This window comes from Leptidea sinapis, chromosome 21 (assembly GCF_905404315.1).
Source record: "Leptidea sinapis chromosome 21, ilLepSina1.1, whole genome shotgun sequence".
Taxonomy (NCBI): domain Eukaryota; kingdom Metazoa; phylum Arthropoda; class Insecta; order Lepidoptera; family Pieridae; genus Leptidea; species Leptidea sinapis.
Genome location: NC_066285.1, coordinates 7,702,185 through 7,718,948, shown reverse-complemented (window position 1 = coordinate 7,718,948; position 16,764 = coordinate 7,702,185). Strand labels below are relative to the sequence as shown.

The window sequence follows — 16,764 nt, the reverse complement described above, 5'->3', positions numbered from 1 at the left end:
GACATGGTTCAACCTTAGCACAGGATCCCTGTTCCGAGCTGCTGTGTCAAAGATAAAAATAGCACTAATGATAGCCGACCTCAGGTAGGAGATGGCACCTCAAGAAGAAGAAGAATTATTAAAACTAAAAAGCCAGTTTGCGTAGTAAAACTTTGTAAAAATAACAAGAATTAATAAAGACGCTGGGATTGCAATTTGAATTTGTATTTGACTTTGAAAAATTATTAATTTCAATGTAAAATAGCACGAAGCGTATGTTACAAAATTTGAAAGATGCAATTGAGTATCAAGATGCCACGCACACAAGCATGTAATAGTTGTCGCAATAAAGAAGCTATATTTAGATAGGGCGGTATCTAGTCGTAGCCCAGCGGATACTTATTCTTAATCTAAATAGAATGTATTGTACAGTTAGTTGAAAAAAACCATCATTCAAACAAGTTTAATCAAAATTACTTCCTTTCGTTTTTCGTTTAACTGTTTTAATTATTGATCTGAAATAAAAGTCATCTCACATTCCACATTATATGTTTTAAGCATGTTGCCGTATAACATTGTTTTTTTTTGTTTTAGGTGCACTAACTCCTCCAATTAACTATTACCGAGCTAATTTCGGATACTCTAGTGAGCTGAAACCACAAGATCAGCAGCCAGTTCCGTTTCTATTCGCACATGGCTCTAATGAAAAATATCTGAACGCAAAAATCAGAGAAAATATTAAAACACTTTATCAGCACGTGGAAATAGCAATCATTGAGGATAGCGGTCACTTTACACAACAAGAAGATCCAGAAAAAGTAAATAAACTTATAAGGGATTTCCTTGCGAAACAAAACTTGTAGTCTTTGTATAAATTTAGACCAATTAAAAAACATTAGAGACTCGTACGGTGACTATGGTAAAAAAAATTGGTCGTATCTATAGGATTGTCACCTTATTCTGGAAGAAGTAGAGAAGATATTTCGGATTTCATAGAGGGTAAATAAAGAGTACAAACATAGATTTTTTTTCATGGAATAGGAAGACAAACGAGCGTACGGGTCACCTGTGTTTAAGTGATCACCGCCGCCCACAATCTCCCGCAACACCAGAGAAATCACAGGAGCGCTGCCGGCCTTTAAGGAAGGTGTACGCGCTTTTTTTGAAGGTACCCATGTCGTATCGTCCCGGAAACACCGCACAAGCAAGCTCATTCCACAGCTTTGTAGTACATGGAAGAAAGCTCCTTGAAAACCGCACTGCGGAGGACCGCCACACATCCAGGATGATATCCTAACTTGTGGCGTGTCGTGCGAAGGTGGAAGTCAGCGGCAGGAATCAGGTTAACTTAGATTAAGGATTGATCTCCGCTGCGCTACAATTAGATACCGCAGGCGTCGCAAAGTGCAGCAACTAATACTACGCACAAGTGAGCGTTCTCGACAATGTCTCAGACAATGTGTGACATTGAGGTGCCACATGTTCTGTTAAACTTTGCTAATAATTGAAACTATGATGCTGGGTTGTAACAAAACTTTGTAAAAATAATACTATAATAACGTCACATAGCATCAGTAACAATTTTGTATTTAACTAATTTCAATGTAAAATAACATGAAGCGAATATAAGTTACATAATTTGAAAGATGCCATTGAGTATCAAGATGCCACGCACACGAGCATCTTTACAAATAGCCAATACACACTAAAATATAAAGTTGCCGTAATAAAAAATCAATTGTTCTTAGGTAGTGTACGGTATTTAGTTGGAGCTCAGCGGAGACCAATCCTTGATCAAAGAGTACAAATTATTAAAAAGTGTATCATTTATTAAGTTTTTCAGTTTAATGGCGATGGGTCCCAACCAGTATAGTAGTTAGTCCAATAAATAGAATTATTGTTTATGTAATGTAAATGCTAAAAAAGTATGACAATATTTGTCAAAATATTGAAAATATCTAGGAGTAGGTTGAATACTCTATTTTCGCTTACGGTTGGTAACCCTACGTACCGTTCCTACGTGTTGGAAAAAAGTGGTGGCGATAATCACTTACTATCAAGTAATCCCCCCCCCCATACGTTCGTTTGTCCACCTCTTAAATGTAAAAAAGAGGAGACCTTTAGTCAGCTTTCATTCGCTTTCGTTCTCTGTATGTGTGAGACACATTTTAATACAAACTAATGAATAAGAAAATTATTTTTATTTCATTGTCCAATTTTTTAAATATAATACTACGAAAGAAATATAATAATATGAACTTTGTATTCTTCTAATGTATCAATTGTTGAATAAATTATACTTACTTACATGTTTTTTATTATTTTACCTATTTAACCTATTTTAAGCAACAATTTTATACAGTGTTTAATATTACAATACAGTACTTATGTAAGAATATAGATATATTCCTAAATATTACTCAATATATTTACTTACTATGTATTTTGTTATTACAAATAAAATATATACAAAATTATGCTTATGTATTTACTTGGCCCATTCTATTCGTTCATCTTTTTCATTTTGTCCTATCATGATGTTACTTCAACAGTAGTCTGTAGCTACGTAGTAATTTCTTTAAACTTCAGAAGATAATTCGAACTTTTTACCTATTTATTTATTTAAAAGGTTTTCCAACAGGTTTACATCTTAGTTATGATCAGTATTAACATTCTTTTTAAAAAAGGAGTTGCAGACCTAATACCATGCATTGAAACAATATCGCGACGACCAAGGAAGCAAGCAAGGGCAATCCATGAAGTCTCTTATAATTTTGAACGACAGGAATTGATCCGACATATAACGCAGTGATCGTCTTCCGGCTGAAATGATGATGATTACGTACTTATTCTACTAGATTATGTAGTACTCTCTTAAGATGGTCGCAGATTGGGATAAAATTGACCTTGTTCAATATAACCCCCAGAGGACTCAAGTTTGCGCGTTTACCACTAAGAAAGACTCCATTTGTCGTGTCTGTTAGACAATACTTCCCTTAAAGCCTCACCTAGTATCGGAATACTGGGTCTTGAAAGCTCGAGCAATTACCAATTCCGCAGTCATCTGATCAACATCGAAGAAACTGTGAATCATAAATATATAGAGTACTGCAATACTACCAGCCGGCCCCCCAAATTACATCTTCGTACGATATTCGACTTCGTACAAATTAGAGTATTATCCCCAACATCTGGATGTGTGGTGTTCCTTAGGGTACGGGTTTCAAGGAACTTTTTTCCACATATACCTTCCTTAAATGCTGGCAACGCTCCTGTGATTCCTCGGTGTTGCAAGAGAATGTGATGGTGGTGATCCCTTATCATCCGGCATTTGCTCGTTTGTTCTTCCATTAAAAAAAGAGATGACTTACATAAGTCTGGGACTACGCCTGTTGTATACGAGTACTAGAATAAACGCATTAGCACCGGCCGCGGCGTCAATTTAGGAGCACACGTTCTAAGTGTTGTAGGAGCAATTTCACTCCACTCTATGGTATATCACTCTACTCTACACTTTGTAAGTTGGCAGCCATCTTGTACTTTAGACCGTATGCGAATTGTGAGTCGTGCGATACCATTTCAATGTAGTGGCGAACACCGTAATGAGTGTGTTCGACAAAGCATCAATACAATAAGACCTTTTTGTCCAGAAGGATATCGATTTATTTAAACTACAACAACATTAAGCACGATGGGAGATATGCTATCCGGACAGCTCAATTTCTTTAAGTTCAATGAAAACAAAGCTCACCAATCAGACAGTTTTCTGTCTGTCGCGGCCTTTTTTCGTCGTCTTCAAGAGTCGAGTTGGAAGCAAGTTGGAAGAGTTTCTGTGTACTCTTTCTCGGATATGATTTCTCTTTTCCCCAAATGGGTGTCATTACTCGTGTGCAGAGGCGGCAGCGACGGCTGGTGGAAGTTACCAAGAGCAGCTTTCGACAACGCCCAGAGCATATGTGTTCCAGTCGGGTAACTAAAAAGCTACTTACCTATTTTGACGTCGTGCTAAGATTTTGCAGGGGCAATTTGCTGCTTAAAGAATTTCTCTCTTATCTTGGTGCCCAGCGCCGCCACCCAGGTTCGATACTGGGATACTATTACTGAAGTTTGGAATTTTGAGTTTTGTAACTTCAGTAGTTGCAGTTTTAGCGGTGGCGCCTACAATCATAGCTGCCTCTCCGAGATAAACTTAAATTTATATTTAACCATTAAATGGTTGTTCTTTTATACCGATAAATAAAGCAATAATTCGTGTGAAATTATTCCCTAACTATTCCAAAATATTCAAAATACCACAATGTTTGTTCAAGATTTCACTTCTGCCGCCACTGTGCAACCCGTTTTTTTTTGGAGGTCCTCGTGTATATAGTCCTGATATTGAAATTTGGGGAATGAATCAGCTCAAGTACTTCAAGATACTCCGCTTGGTAAATACGGTAAAATACATAAAACGAAGCATTGATCCCTGACAATTCAAGCACGTTGCACGCGGCAATTGGTTCGAGTACAAAAAAGGCTGTAAAGAAGATAGTTGAAGAGATCGTTAATAGGCAGTTATTTCTTTTGTACTGGAAGAACAGAACTATGACATAATATTAAACTCTTCAAAAATGCTTTACAAATTATAGACATAATACTTGGAAGTGTATCAATCTAGAAATCCAGTGGGAGTGATAGCGCCGGGGGAAAAATTTGCGTCTTTACATAAAATGGGAAATGAATTAGAAATTTTTTCAATTTCGTGAGACAATTTCTTAGGTTGAACTTTTTTTCTGATGTTAAGTAGATATTTACATAAATTAAACTATTAATTAATTCAACTTCTTCTCTAAAATTTATAGAAGGGGAGCAGCTATATTAGAAATAATTAATAAAAATCACCACAATCTTATTGTAGATATAAGATTATTCCTTTGTTAATAAATAATCTTCGTCTTATAAAGGTATTCTTCTCTTTATCTCAGGCTGGGAGTAATGGTGATAATAACACTCTGTGGAAATGTAACGTTATAATGTACTCTTTGGTACAACTAGTGCTTAAATTCTCTTTGGGTACAACTACAAACAATATCATCCTGTGTTCTTAAAAATTAAAATGGTTGCCGAAGCAATTCATAGAAACAGCTGATGTGCATCTTATTAAAATCATTTTTAATTGGCATATAACTGTAAATTATTTATTCGATAGATGATCTATATTTTGTGCCATTACTTAATGAAACTTACAGAGTAAGTGTTAGTGTTTGCAGCATTTGAAATACTTAAACGACACAGGTTTTTGTAAGTTGTTGGCCTCTTACAGAATATGTCACTGACTATACAACAAATGATTTTGGATGCAAAACGACTAGCAGGCCGTCTTAAAGATCGTGAAACAGAAGCGGATGCTTTATTAACTGAATCACAAACAGTCTATCGACAAATCAGCACTATGAAACAGGTGTGTGTGCTACTTCTCTACTAAAACATAAAAGCTTGTGTCGACGTTTTAGGATGTATGTACTACATAGCATAAAATTATTCCTCTGTATTGGATTAAAATCTTTTGAAATTGTTTTTCTATTAGTTGCAAATCTTACAAACAATCAATCAAACAAAACAATACTCATGATTAAATGCTAGTGTAACAATACTTCCGATTTGAAATGGATAAAAATGGGATTTTTCATTTTAGTACAAAGAAGAGGTGGACACACTAAATGAAGCATCTAGAGAAAGACCAAGAGGTGAGTTAATAGCAAGTATAGAGAGGGAATCTCGTTTGATGAGGGATGTGCAACGAGAGAATGGGGAGCTCCGGGCTGCATTAGAAGATCATAGACGTGCTTTGGATCTTATAATGTCCAAATACAGACAGCACACAGAGAAAAGAGTCTGGGAGTCAAGGATAGATTTTACAGCTGCAATCAACGAAAAACAACAAGAGGTAAGTGTATAGTAAATTTATCTGTTCATAATCATAGTATGATACAATAAAAATATGTATTTTCTACTGCTAAAGAGGACTTTTTTTGTAATTAGACCATAACTTCAATACTAGACCATCGTTAATTTAAGAAAATATAATGTTGCCATGGTAAATTCTTGATAACATGCATAGGCATATTGGCGAATTTTCATTAAATTATGATTTTTATTATGTTTACAACAGGCACTGGATATGTTATTATGTTAATTAATTAAGATGTTTTATAATCTCAACAGTTAAGTAAAGATACCTTTGAATAGGTCTTTGATGTTATCATCATCATAGAGTGTATATGCATATTCTTTAAATTTACTAGAATATTCTAGTTAGCTAGCCAAATATGGTTTGGTTCAAAGAGATTGATGGTTTAAATTTTACTTTTAAATATGTTTGTTATGTATTGCCATATTATTATTCACTAAATACTTTTACTATTGTTTGAAACTATAATACCTAGTTTAAAAAGATATACAAAAATATTTATTTATTTATGGTAACACAATTGGTGAATTTGTGGTTAAATTATAGGTATGTCTGAGACACGGACTAGTAAAATAATAAGGACTCTGTCACCTTACATAATAGTGTAGCACACAAACAAGCTGATTAAAATGTTAATAGAGCCTCACGCACACACTTACACTACCACAGGACGATAGGCGGCCATAATGAGAATTGTCATCGTCTGTGATCGATCAGCTTGTGTCTCAATAATATATTTTAAAAATGCCAGTGTGTGTTGTGAAATTGTGCAAGAACGATACTATCTAAGTATTTGTGGCATAAGAAAATAATCAATTACAAAATCTTTATTGCTAAGAAGATTCAATAAGAAACTAAATGCAAGTTAATTCTTAAAACGATGGCAGCACTTGTGTGATCTTGGCGTTACAGTAAAATGTGAGTAATAATGATCACTTAACATCTGGTGACCGATATGGACATTCATACAACTCTCCTTAAAAAAATTGTGTGAACGAACGCCACACAGAGCTGCCTCTTGACACATTGCTTTATTGTGCATCGTCTGTCTATTAGAGATCTCAAAGAGCTATTTGAATCACAAATGTTTCAAAAGAGTGGTAATAATTTACTTGTAAGCTCCTATCCCACGAAAAACACTGTTATATTCCAGCCATATGCTTAGTTGAACAATACTTCTATTTAATACGTAACTTTTATTTGGATTCTATTCTTTATTTTATGAAATAAAATTTTCAGTTAATTCGTCAGCAAGCAGAGCGGATAAATGAAATGACAACCATTATGTATAAGTCTGTAAATATTGATGCACATGGAGATACCAGAAAGGAGGAAGAACTATACCAAAGGCTAATAACGGAAAATAAGGTAAGGAATATCTATTTGCATCTATAATATATAATCTTTTATATTATTTGATATAATATCTTTTCATCTATTAGTTTATGCTTTATGAGCGGACTAAGTGATTTCTTTTTTTATCTTCAGGGAAAAATAAAGTTTAGTTATTGTGTGAAATTGATACTATTCTAGTTTACGCAAATCTTTCGCCATTTCAATGATATATCATACTACTGTATATAATATCTTCTCATTTTTATTAACCTTCCTAAAATTCTTTTATAAATATACACTAATAATTAGTGAACAGATTTTTTAAATTCCGATACTTCTATCACACCTGTGACTATAAAGATATGTGTTAAGGGTATTTGCTTTATTTTGTTTACTTCAGATCCATATTTGTATCAAATTATGTATGGTAATGCAGATAAGACAGGCAAGACTGAGGTTAAAGGGGGTAGGTAGATTAGTAAAACATTGAGGTATTTAGGAATATAATATTATTGGAAATTTACAAAACATTTTTCTAAGTATGGGTAATATTAATTAAAAAAACAGGCAACCTCAAAAACTCCAAAATTCTGAGCGGCACTACAATTGCGCTCGTCACCTTGAGACATAAGATGTTAAGTCTCATTTGCCCAGTAATTTCAATAGCTACGGTGCCCTTCATAATGAACCACAGTAATGTTCACATATATAATCTAATATACTTATTAGTAGATTCTTCAATACCTAAATGTTAAATCCATAGTGAAATTAATTATTTTATTTTGAATGAAACTTACTCAAGAATGTCTTGACTGATTTATTATGGAATAGATGGCAAAAGGAACGTACGGGTCACCTAAGGGTAAGTGATCACCGCCGCCCGGCTATTCGCGATTTTTTACTACATGTGTGGTATCAAACTGCAAATAGCTACCACACTAGAATGTTGGAGAGAAATTTCAATGACTAATACAATAATTTTTAAGGACCTGTAGACACAGTTTTGGAGTAAGGTCGTAACTATATTTATTTACACCCATGCTTTAAATCCTCTATTAAAGATTCTAAAACAGTTAGCTTATTGCCAACATTAAAACGTCCAATGTCCTAATAACCATTCATCATCCAAATGAGTGTTGTAATGAAAATCAGTCCAATTCAACATTATATCATCCGATTTCATAATAACACTCCTTTGGATGATGTTATGGTTACTTAAGACTGGCTATTTTAATGTTAGCAGTAGCGTTTGAGAATCTTTTATAGAAAGAAGAAGAAAGAAAGAAAGTATATTTATTGACAAAATGGATACATAAATACAAAATTAGCAGTGCTTTTATCCACTAGGCATGCCTGTATCGCGGAAAACAAGTGAACATACAAATACAATTAAGTTACAAAACAGGTTCATGAGTGAGCTTCAAATTAAATTTTTAAATAGAGGATTCGTATTATGGGTGTAGATAAAGTCTTGTATGCAACTGTAGATAATTAGGTATTAAAACACTCATGTGATACTATTATCAACTGATAATATAATAAACCCACATTCATGTTTTAATATTACACAACAGTTGCATAAATAACTATTATAAAACACAAAGTGAACACTAAACTATATGAAAATTCCAGGGCTTACGAGAGATGTTGGATATATCACGAAGGTATGGCTCAGACCGGCCCTTGGTCCCGCCAATGGAAGACAAGAATGTTCAGACAGACGGGCCACCTCTGTCGGGTGCGTGACGTACTACAGTTGATTCTTGCTGCCTCTAGGCGCATGTTCGTCAACCGCGCAATCTGTCTCAATATGAACATTCTTTCTCGCAGTCGACAAACTAATTTTACTATTTTTCTAAATTATATAATATGTTATTGATGGGGTGAAGTTAATGTGGTGATCATTCAATTTTTACAACACCTTCTGTTCTATATTTTAGTTTATAAATGAGTTTAGTCTTAACGACCCTAGTGTTACATACTAATGCCAACTATACAAATTCGAACCTATAGGACTTGGTAGGTGTAATCTTAGATCATTTATACATCTAGATATGACAGTTGTGAAAACGTTGAAAAAAATAAGACTTTAGAACTAAGCTCTATTTGAGCAATTCACTCACACTAACACAGTGTCATACAAATAGTGTATGACGTAACTTGTCACGCACACTAAACTAATATTCCTGGCCTGGGTCTTGGGTCTCTAACAGCAAGAGACTATCTAGACGTATAAATTATCTAAGGGTGTAATATATTATTCATATCTTCAAAGAAGGATGGCGAATCACCCATTTTATTGTAGGGTCCTGAATTTTAGTCTGTGGTAAGCTAAGCTGATTATTTTTAAATCTATTGTCACAGGTTCTTATGAAATACGACTTAATTCTGATCAAATCTACGAAAATATTTTGGCACATTGGAACTATCAAAAACCAATTGCTATATTATATTAGATATTGTTATTTTTGAAAACCTTAAAAGTTTCGCTATTTTTATTTCATTCTATTTATTATAAGTTTTATTCATAATAATTCCATTTGCTAACTAAACCTCTCCTAGCTATGGAACTGTTATGTTCCCATTCAAGTTCAAATAATGTTTGAAAGAACATGACCATACATTTTCTTAGTTAAAATATGTCTAATAAGCAGTTGGTATTATGGTAATGAGATGGTACAAATTCATCCTATATACGTTAATTTGAATGCTCTATAGAAGGTAGCTGAGAATTTTTCTTATAACCTCTAGATACTGAAGGAAGGAAAGATTTTAATATTACCTACATGATTGTAATTTGATGGGTAAAGATCAAACTAATTTTTAAAATACAGGGTTAAGTTGTCTGTTAAATAAAAGATTGAGTACAAATTTTCAAATGAATTGACAACTGTGAAATATAGCGACTTTTCTCAATAATTGAGAGCTTTCATACTAATTTACTTAATCGGCATAACTAATCCAAATGGGTTTGATTAAAATATATAAACAGTGATTTGAATATAAGTTGAATTACACTAAATACCAAAACAACTTTGAACAATTTTAAAAATATATTTAGCTACCTTAGATTAAGTATTGGTCTTACTACACCTAGATACCGCACCACTTAAGAAAAATTTTTTAAAAACTCTTTTTTTTATTGCGGCATCTTTAAAATTTTTAAATTAACTAAAAGTTTGACAGAACATTGTGACACGTCAACGTCACACACGGTTCGCCACGAGAATAGCTCGAGTACACTTATGGGCGTTGTATTATTTGCCACACTTCACGACTATGCCTGCGCTATCTAGTTGGAGCGCAGCGGAGACCAAACATTAATCTAAGTAATGTTCTTGTAAATTAACGAACGCCAAAAGTGGTACTTGTGTCACATTGTGTTGGCCATATTGCAATCATATCTTGACATATTATGTCAATTTACCTCCTATCGGAAAAAAATTGTTATTTGAATGGTCGAGACAAATTGGATAAAGAAAATATTGCCCATAAACGGCATATTATTCTTTGAAATGTAGGTAATTTTTAATTTAACTGAAAAGTGGTGTAAAGTTGTAGGCCGGGAGGGACGCACATTTCTTTCTGGTCTCAACTTTATGGATAATTTTCAAATTCATAAGTAAATGAATACCTACCGTTGCAGACGAGGCCTAGCCGCATCTTAATCTCTTTTGTTAAAATTACAACTGAACGAGACGACCAACACGCGTAAAAAAGAAAAGTATGTGTTAGAATCCTATACCGTCAGAACGTATGACAAGTGCTTGCCTAAATTTTGGCATGATTGTCAAACTGACAAGTGAAAACCTGATATGACATATCCTATCCAATGATTTGTCAACGATAATTAGTAGGAAATTGGAGGTAAGACAGTTGTGCAGTGCTTTAAGAATGAAGCTGTAAAAGTGAAGCCAGTTCGTTTAATTGCAACTGCATTATGTAATTGTATATGCCGTATGGGTACCTAACATCATTCAATGATTTTGTAAAGTTTTCGTACAATATAGGTAATTAATAAAAGTTGCAAATTAAATGCTTACTTCAAATATTGCTACGGAACAGTAAAAAAAGTTTACTTCTGTTTATTTATTTATCGAAAACAATAATGTAATTCGTATTGAAGCTCTTGCAGGTTTGTGATTAGAAGTTACAAATGATATTATATTATTAATGTCCAGATCTGTATACAGTCCACATAATGAGGAATATAGAAGAAATAGACACTTTTATTACAAGCCTTATGTGTGGTGCGTTATTGTATTTTTATTATTAAACACTTCCTTGTTTTAATCTCAGATCATTTATAGGGTCCAGATTGATTGCGACAGCTGTGAAAACGTCGGAAAAAAACTAATGACAATTTACCCTTAATTTTGAGCAATGTTTTCATCAGTTATCTAACAGCAAGAGGCTCTATCTAAACATATAGATTATATAAGTTTTTATATTGCGCCCGATCCGCCATCCTGCTTTAAATGCGATATTTACAAGTTATATTTTCAGTAGCACATATTGTGTCTTAGATGTACTGTGCTATTTAGACAATATTAAAAGTGCTTAGTTATTTTTCGATTGTCTTCTAATTATTGGCGTTTATAAGCTAACAACCCATGTCGGGAATGTTGAGATATTTTTGATTTTAAAATTAATGAATTATTCCTTTAAAAATTTTGATTTTGTAGTTTAGTCTGTATAGTTGTGAATAAAAAATAAGTAATACATTTGGTATACCCAAGAAAGATGTACCAATTTGTAATGAGCTATTGAATTATACTTTTCTTCATCTTCTTGGTAAACGGGTTTCAATATGTCCTCAAAAAAAAAGTAGAGCATTATTAATATAATCACAGTGAAAGATTAATGTATTCTTATTTCAGTAGCCTGAATATTAGGTTATTCTATATATCTATACGTAGTTATTGTAGCTAGCCAAAATATGGTAGCATTCTAGCGATGGGCTTTGAATGAACCGGACCAGTTCAATCAACCGGTCGACGGTTCACGTATTGCTAATGGACTAGTTCAATTCATAGACTATGACGTAATCAAGGAGTTTGTTTGTCGTCCGTTTAAAACGGAATGTGAATTGTAAACTATTGTTAATTTATTCAAATAATAAGCTTGCGGTTAACGTAAAATGCAAATAAAGTCATTATTACGAATTAATAAAGTGTAAAGTCGTAATAGACCGTCTAGGGAAAGACGCAGACCGGAAATCGCATTGTTGGTAGGCCCCCCTTAAGATGGACCGACAATCTGGTCAATATCGCCGGAATACGTTAGATGAGGGCAGCGCAGGACCGATTGTCGTGGAAATCTTTGGGGGATGCCTTTGTCCAGCAGTCTTCCGGCTGATTATGATGATGAATGATTCTAACCGTGGCGGTCTCAACGAGCCCATACAGTCTCGCAAGCGCAAAGTTATCTCGTAATAGACCGTCTATCGAATACAGTCCACGATTTGAACTAGTCCATCGACTAGTCGATGAAAGAAATGAACGGTCTAGTTTCGTTCACGCTAAATACTTCGACGATCCATCGCTATAGCATTCTAAAAACACAATAGTATAATTATGTAGAGCAAATGATAAGATACACACAGCAGATAACGGGCACAATATTGACAAATATTTTCAACAAACCTATCGATATAAAATCGAAATGAAAATATACTTGTAATAATTGTCCATATTATAAAAGAAAGTATAATAATGTAGATGCTTTTGTTTATGTGACTAGGTAAGCTTTGGATGTTGTACCTAAATAGTGGTTAATTGTAGTTAAATAAACTTAGATGTTCTGTAGTTTTGACGGGATGACGCTTATGTAGCGGCCATTCCACAGTTCGGCATGACATTGCCATCTTTGAAAAAGCCGTTAAAAGCCAGTGTTGGGGTTGTAACCAACTAGTAAATATCTTATAAGAATGTGTTCAGGTAAATTCTGTTGACAACAAGAATTGTTGACGTTTCGAATTCATTTATAACCTATATCACTATTATTATTGAAGTTGTTTGCGTATTTGGTTGTAAAGCAATAATTATTGTAAAATATATTATCGAAGTTATAGTTCGTTGTATTCCTCCACTCTTCAGATTTCTATTAAGTACCTTAGTTGTAATCTAGTGCCTATGTTTAGTTTATGTTTGTTAAATTTTAATGTTTAAATAGTTTTTTAGTGTTTTGACGAGCACGCCGCGACATTAATCACTTATTGCTGGGTCAACATTTATGTAACGACGGTGGTAGAAAGCTACGCTAGCTAAGAATGCTACGAAGGCGAGTTATAGACCATTGAGAATGATGTCGAACGAAATCGCCGTTGTTGTTCGTATGTTGACATGGCTTTATGGTACGTACAGACTGGTGAAACGTAACATAGAATGTATGATGCAATGAAATAATTTGCCGTACTCATCGCTGCAATGTATCATGAAAGGCAACACACTTTGTAACAATTTCTCATACTTTGGACGTGAAAATATTGCATTTACATGGGGAGCGCCCCGTTGTTGTTTTTCAAACGAACACAAAGGGGCGCGTTCTCGGCTGAATGGCAGAAACAGACGTACGTGGGAAATTCGTCGTGAATGCGCGGTATGAGCGCGCTATACTTCCACGCTTGGAGCGAACATGATATGAAAGGTAGAACGATACATTTCATGTTACGTTTCACTAGTCTGCACGCACCTTAAGATGTATGTTTTTAATGGGTGGTGACTAGATATATTATAATAGCTATATAAATTTATGCGATCTGCGGCGCATCTTTGTATTGGACAAGTGAAGGCTGCTTGTCCAATGAATAAAAAAAATATATAAACTGAAAAAAATATCAGACGAAAAGAAATTCACATGAGTAAAATAACTCGTAGATATAGACAAATAAATTCACATTGTTGAGTTACAGTTAAATAAATGAATATTTTATGTGTCAACCATCTTGTGGTGTGTTTAATGCACAATATGCACAAAAATATATTTTATGAATGAATTATCACGTAGTTTGTGTATAATTTTGGGATTATTACGTAAACCGACACGTACGTACATATTATAATATGGTACAAATAGGGTTCAAATTTCTTCAAAACAAGTAAGACAATAGTTGACGTTATATATGTGAATGCGGTGCAACACAAAAAAGTTATTAAATGGAAGAGAAATAATAGCCGAAACCGGTCTATCTGAAATGAAAATCTAGTCTTTGGTCATTGGGATGAGTTTACGAAATTTGTTTTTATCAAAAATCAAAAGCGGGTTTCTTCTTAATAATAAATAAAGTTGTTTTTAAAGATATCTGTCGACCTATGTGTCTAAAAAATTATAATTTAACTTATCAAGCATTATCTAACAAATAAATAATTTTGTAAAGTATTATCTGAGTTTCTTTCATTTATCCACAAGTTCGAATGAGCGATGCAATTTCAGAAATTGATGCCGGATGTTTGTTTAGTTTCATGTAAGGTTCGCATTCCTTTACCTACTATTTTTTAATTATTAAGTAATTTATAGTTGCGGAATTCATGTGGAGAGCGCCTTAAGCAAGTACCTTATCGGTGCCCCTATATTAATAAAAGTAGTTTAAAAAAACTAAAAAACACGCTTTGGTTGAAAATTAAAAGTAACATCCTTTTGATCCTTTTCCATAAATTTAAAATTAAATTCACGCCTTATCGACGGTAGATGAAAATATTATATAAATCACAAAAATCTTATTTTGCAAATTGATAAACGGAGTAATTTTATCTAATTAATGTATTGTCATCTCTCCTTGATAAATCTACGAAGTTTGATCGAAATCTGCCCGTTTAAAGTGGGTCAAAATCGCGCCCAAATGAGTCGGCTACTAACAAGTATGTGTAAAAATAGTAATGGTACTTAGTTATTGTATACCTAATAATGCGGAATCAAATGTGCAAATTGGAACATCAAGTACCTGCATACCAAGTTTAATCATAAATAATCTATGATAGGTAAATAATATGTAAAAGATACATAAATATATCTACACAATTTATATTATGTAAACAATGCTTTCTTTTAAAAACATCGCACACGCCCCTATAGTATGTCTTAGGGTTGGTCCGCCTGTGTTGATTTATGTGTACTTATCTTTATATTTCGAAAATTTATTAACACTAAGATAATGTTTAGTTTTACAATAAATTAGACTTAATATTAATAAAATTGACCAGTTGGACTTATATGATATTTTGTTACTCATAACCTTGTTCCCTGGTCCTTAAATAATGGATTAAAAAATATTTATTCATAATTATTAATGTATCTACAAAAGCGATCATATATTGTAGTAAGTATAACAAATAAGGGAGTATTTAAAATGTTATAGATGTCATATAGGCGATCTTTAGTGTAAATTCCGCTAAGTTGTTTGTACCACGGGTCTCGCCTCTATAAGATTACATTTTAAACAGCAACGGAACTCTAAAACTAGTAATTTTCAAAGAAGCGTATGTATTATATTAAATTGATAAATGTCTTCAAGAAATCATGATTATTTCCTATATCATTATCATAGCTACCTATTTTGTTGTGTAGCAAATCATTTGGGAATGGAATTTGCCAATGAGACTAGATAAATAATGTATACAAACAGATGGTTACTCAGTCACATTATTATTATTATACCTGTCCCTATCACTCGGACGCAGTAATGGCGTCAATTGTTCGAGGACAGCTGTTGCGTGTTTCGTGGTACACGAATGCAGTCAGAACCATTCTTGGAACAAATTCATACCTGTTTTAATTGCGTCCGATATGTGCGAGTGATACGTGTTTTTGTCGTTTCCGTATTAACAATATTTTTTGTTATTATTAACCAGTTACTGTTAGTTTTTTTGTTGATTTTAATTATAGATTCACAAACTCGCAGCTCTAGACACCCTTTAAAAGGCAGCAATTTTCTTATTTAAAAAAATTGCTATTCCCAATGATATCGATAAAAATGTTTTGAACATCTGGAACTTTGTTTACATTCTTTATTTCGTCTCGTTGGCCTTACTATAGAGGCTAGCAAATGGTCGTCACTTTTGAGATTGTTAGAGCAAGTACTTCAGGAGCAATTGATAACAATTATAGAACGCAGTTGCTCTTTGGCAACATCGGAGTTTGGTTTCGATAAGATGCGCAGTGTCGCAATTTAGTAATAATGTATGTCCACAGGTTTTTAATGACCGAATGTTAACCCTTAGATACTCATAGCATTAGAAAAACCTCATGCCACCACCCAAACTCGATGTTATATACATTCTGGTGCTAGCAGTCAAATCAAACAGGGCTTAGTAAAGGGAAAGCAATAAAGATTTCTTGAAATATCTAATTTTTGAATTTATAAACTTTTATTGGTAAAACCATGACCACATCTTAATATCTTGGACAAGTTTCATGTTTCAATTTGATAGAATTATAAAATTGTCAAAAATTAATGGTATTTGGATGATTTATATAGCTAATATATGTTTTTTTTTAATTTA

General features: G+C 33.5%; 2 protein-coding genes and 1 long non-coding RNA gene across 4 annotated transcripts in view; 2 read left to right on the top strand and 1 right to left on the bottom strand.

The window, feature by feature from the left end:
- Positions 1 to 2,286, top strand: part of LOC126970464 (epoxide hydrolase 3-like) — a 30,788-nt gene extending 28,502 nt beyond the window's left edge. The window contains exon 6 of the mRNA XM_050816372.1: positions 574 to 2,286. Coding sequence (XP_050672329.1) covers positions 574 to 842 — 269 coding nt within the window. The 3' untranslated portion in view covers positions 843 to 2,286. The remainder of the gene's footprint in view (positions 1 to 573) is intronic.
- LOC126970484 (uncharacterized) overlaps positions 1 to 16,764 on the bottom strand; it is a 132,687-nt gene that overhangs the window by 51,390 nt on the left and 64,533 nt on the right. The gene's annotated exons all lie outside the window — the stretch shown is intronic.
- LOC126970475 (FGFR1 oncogene partner 2 homolog) lies at positions 5,060 to 14,644 on the top strand. Of its 2 annotated transcripts, XM_050816407.1 has the most exons (6): positions 5,060 to 5,208; positions 5,282 to 5,419; positions 5,654 to 5,905; positions 7,169 to 7,297; positions 8,897 to 9,002; positions 11,575 to 14,644. In XM_050816407.1, exons 2-6 carry the CDS (start codon positions 5,285 to 5,287, stop codon positions 11,619 to 11,621), a joined length of 669 nt encoding a protein of 222 aa, XP_050672364.1. In that variant the 5' UTR covers positions 5,060 to 5,208; positions 5,282 to 5,284; the 3' UTR covers positions 11,622 to 14,644. The 2 variants fall into 2 exon arrangements, with proteins under 2 accessions (XP_050672364.1, XP_050672365.1); XM_050816408.1 differs by lacking the exon at positions 11,575 to 14,644 and having other exon boundaries at positions 8,897 to 10,297.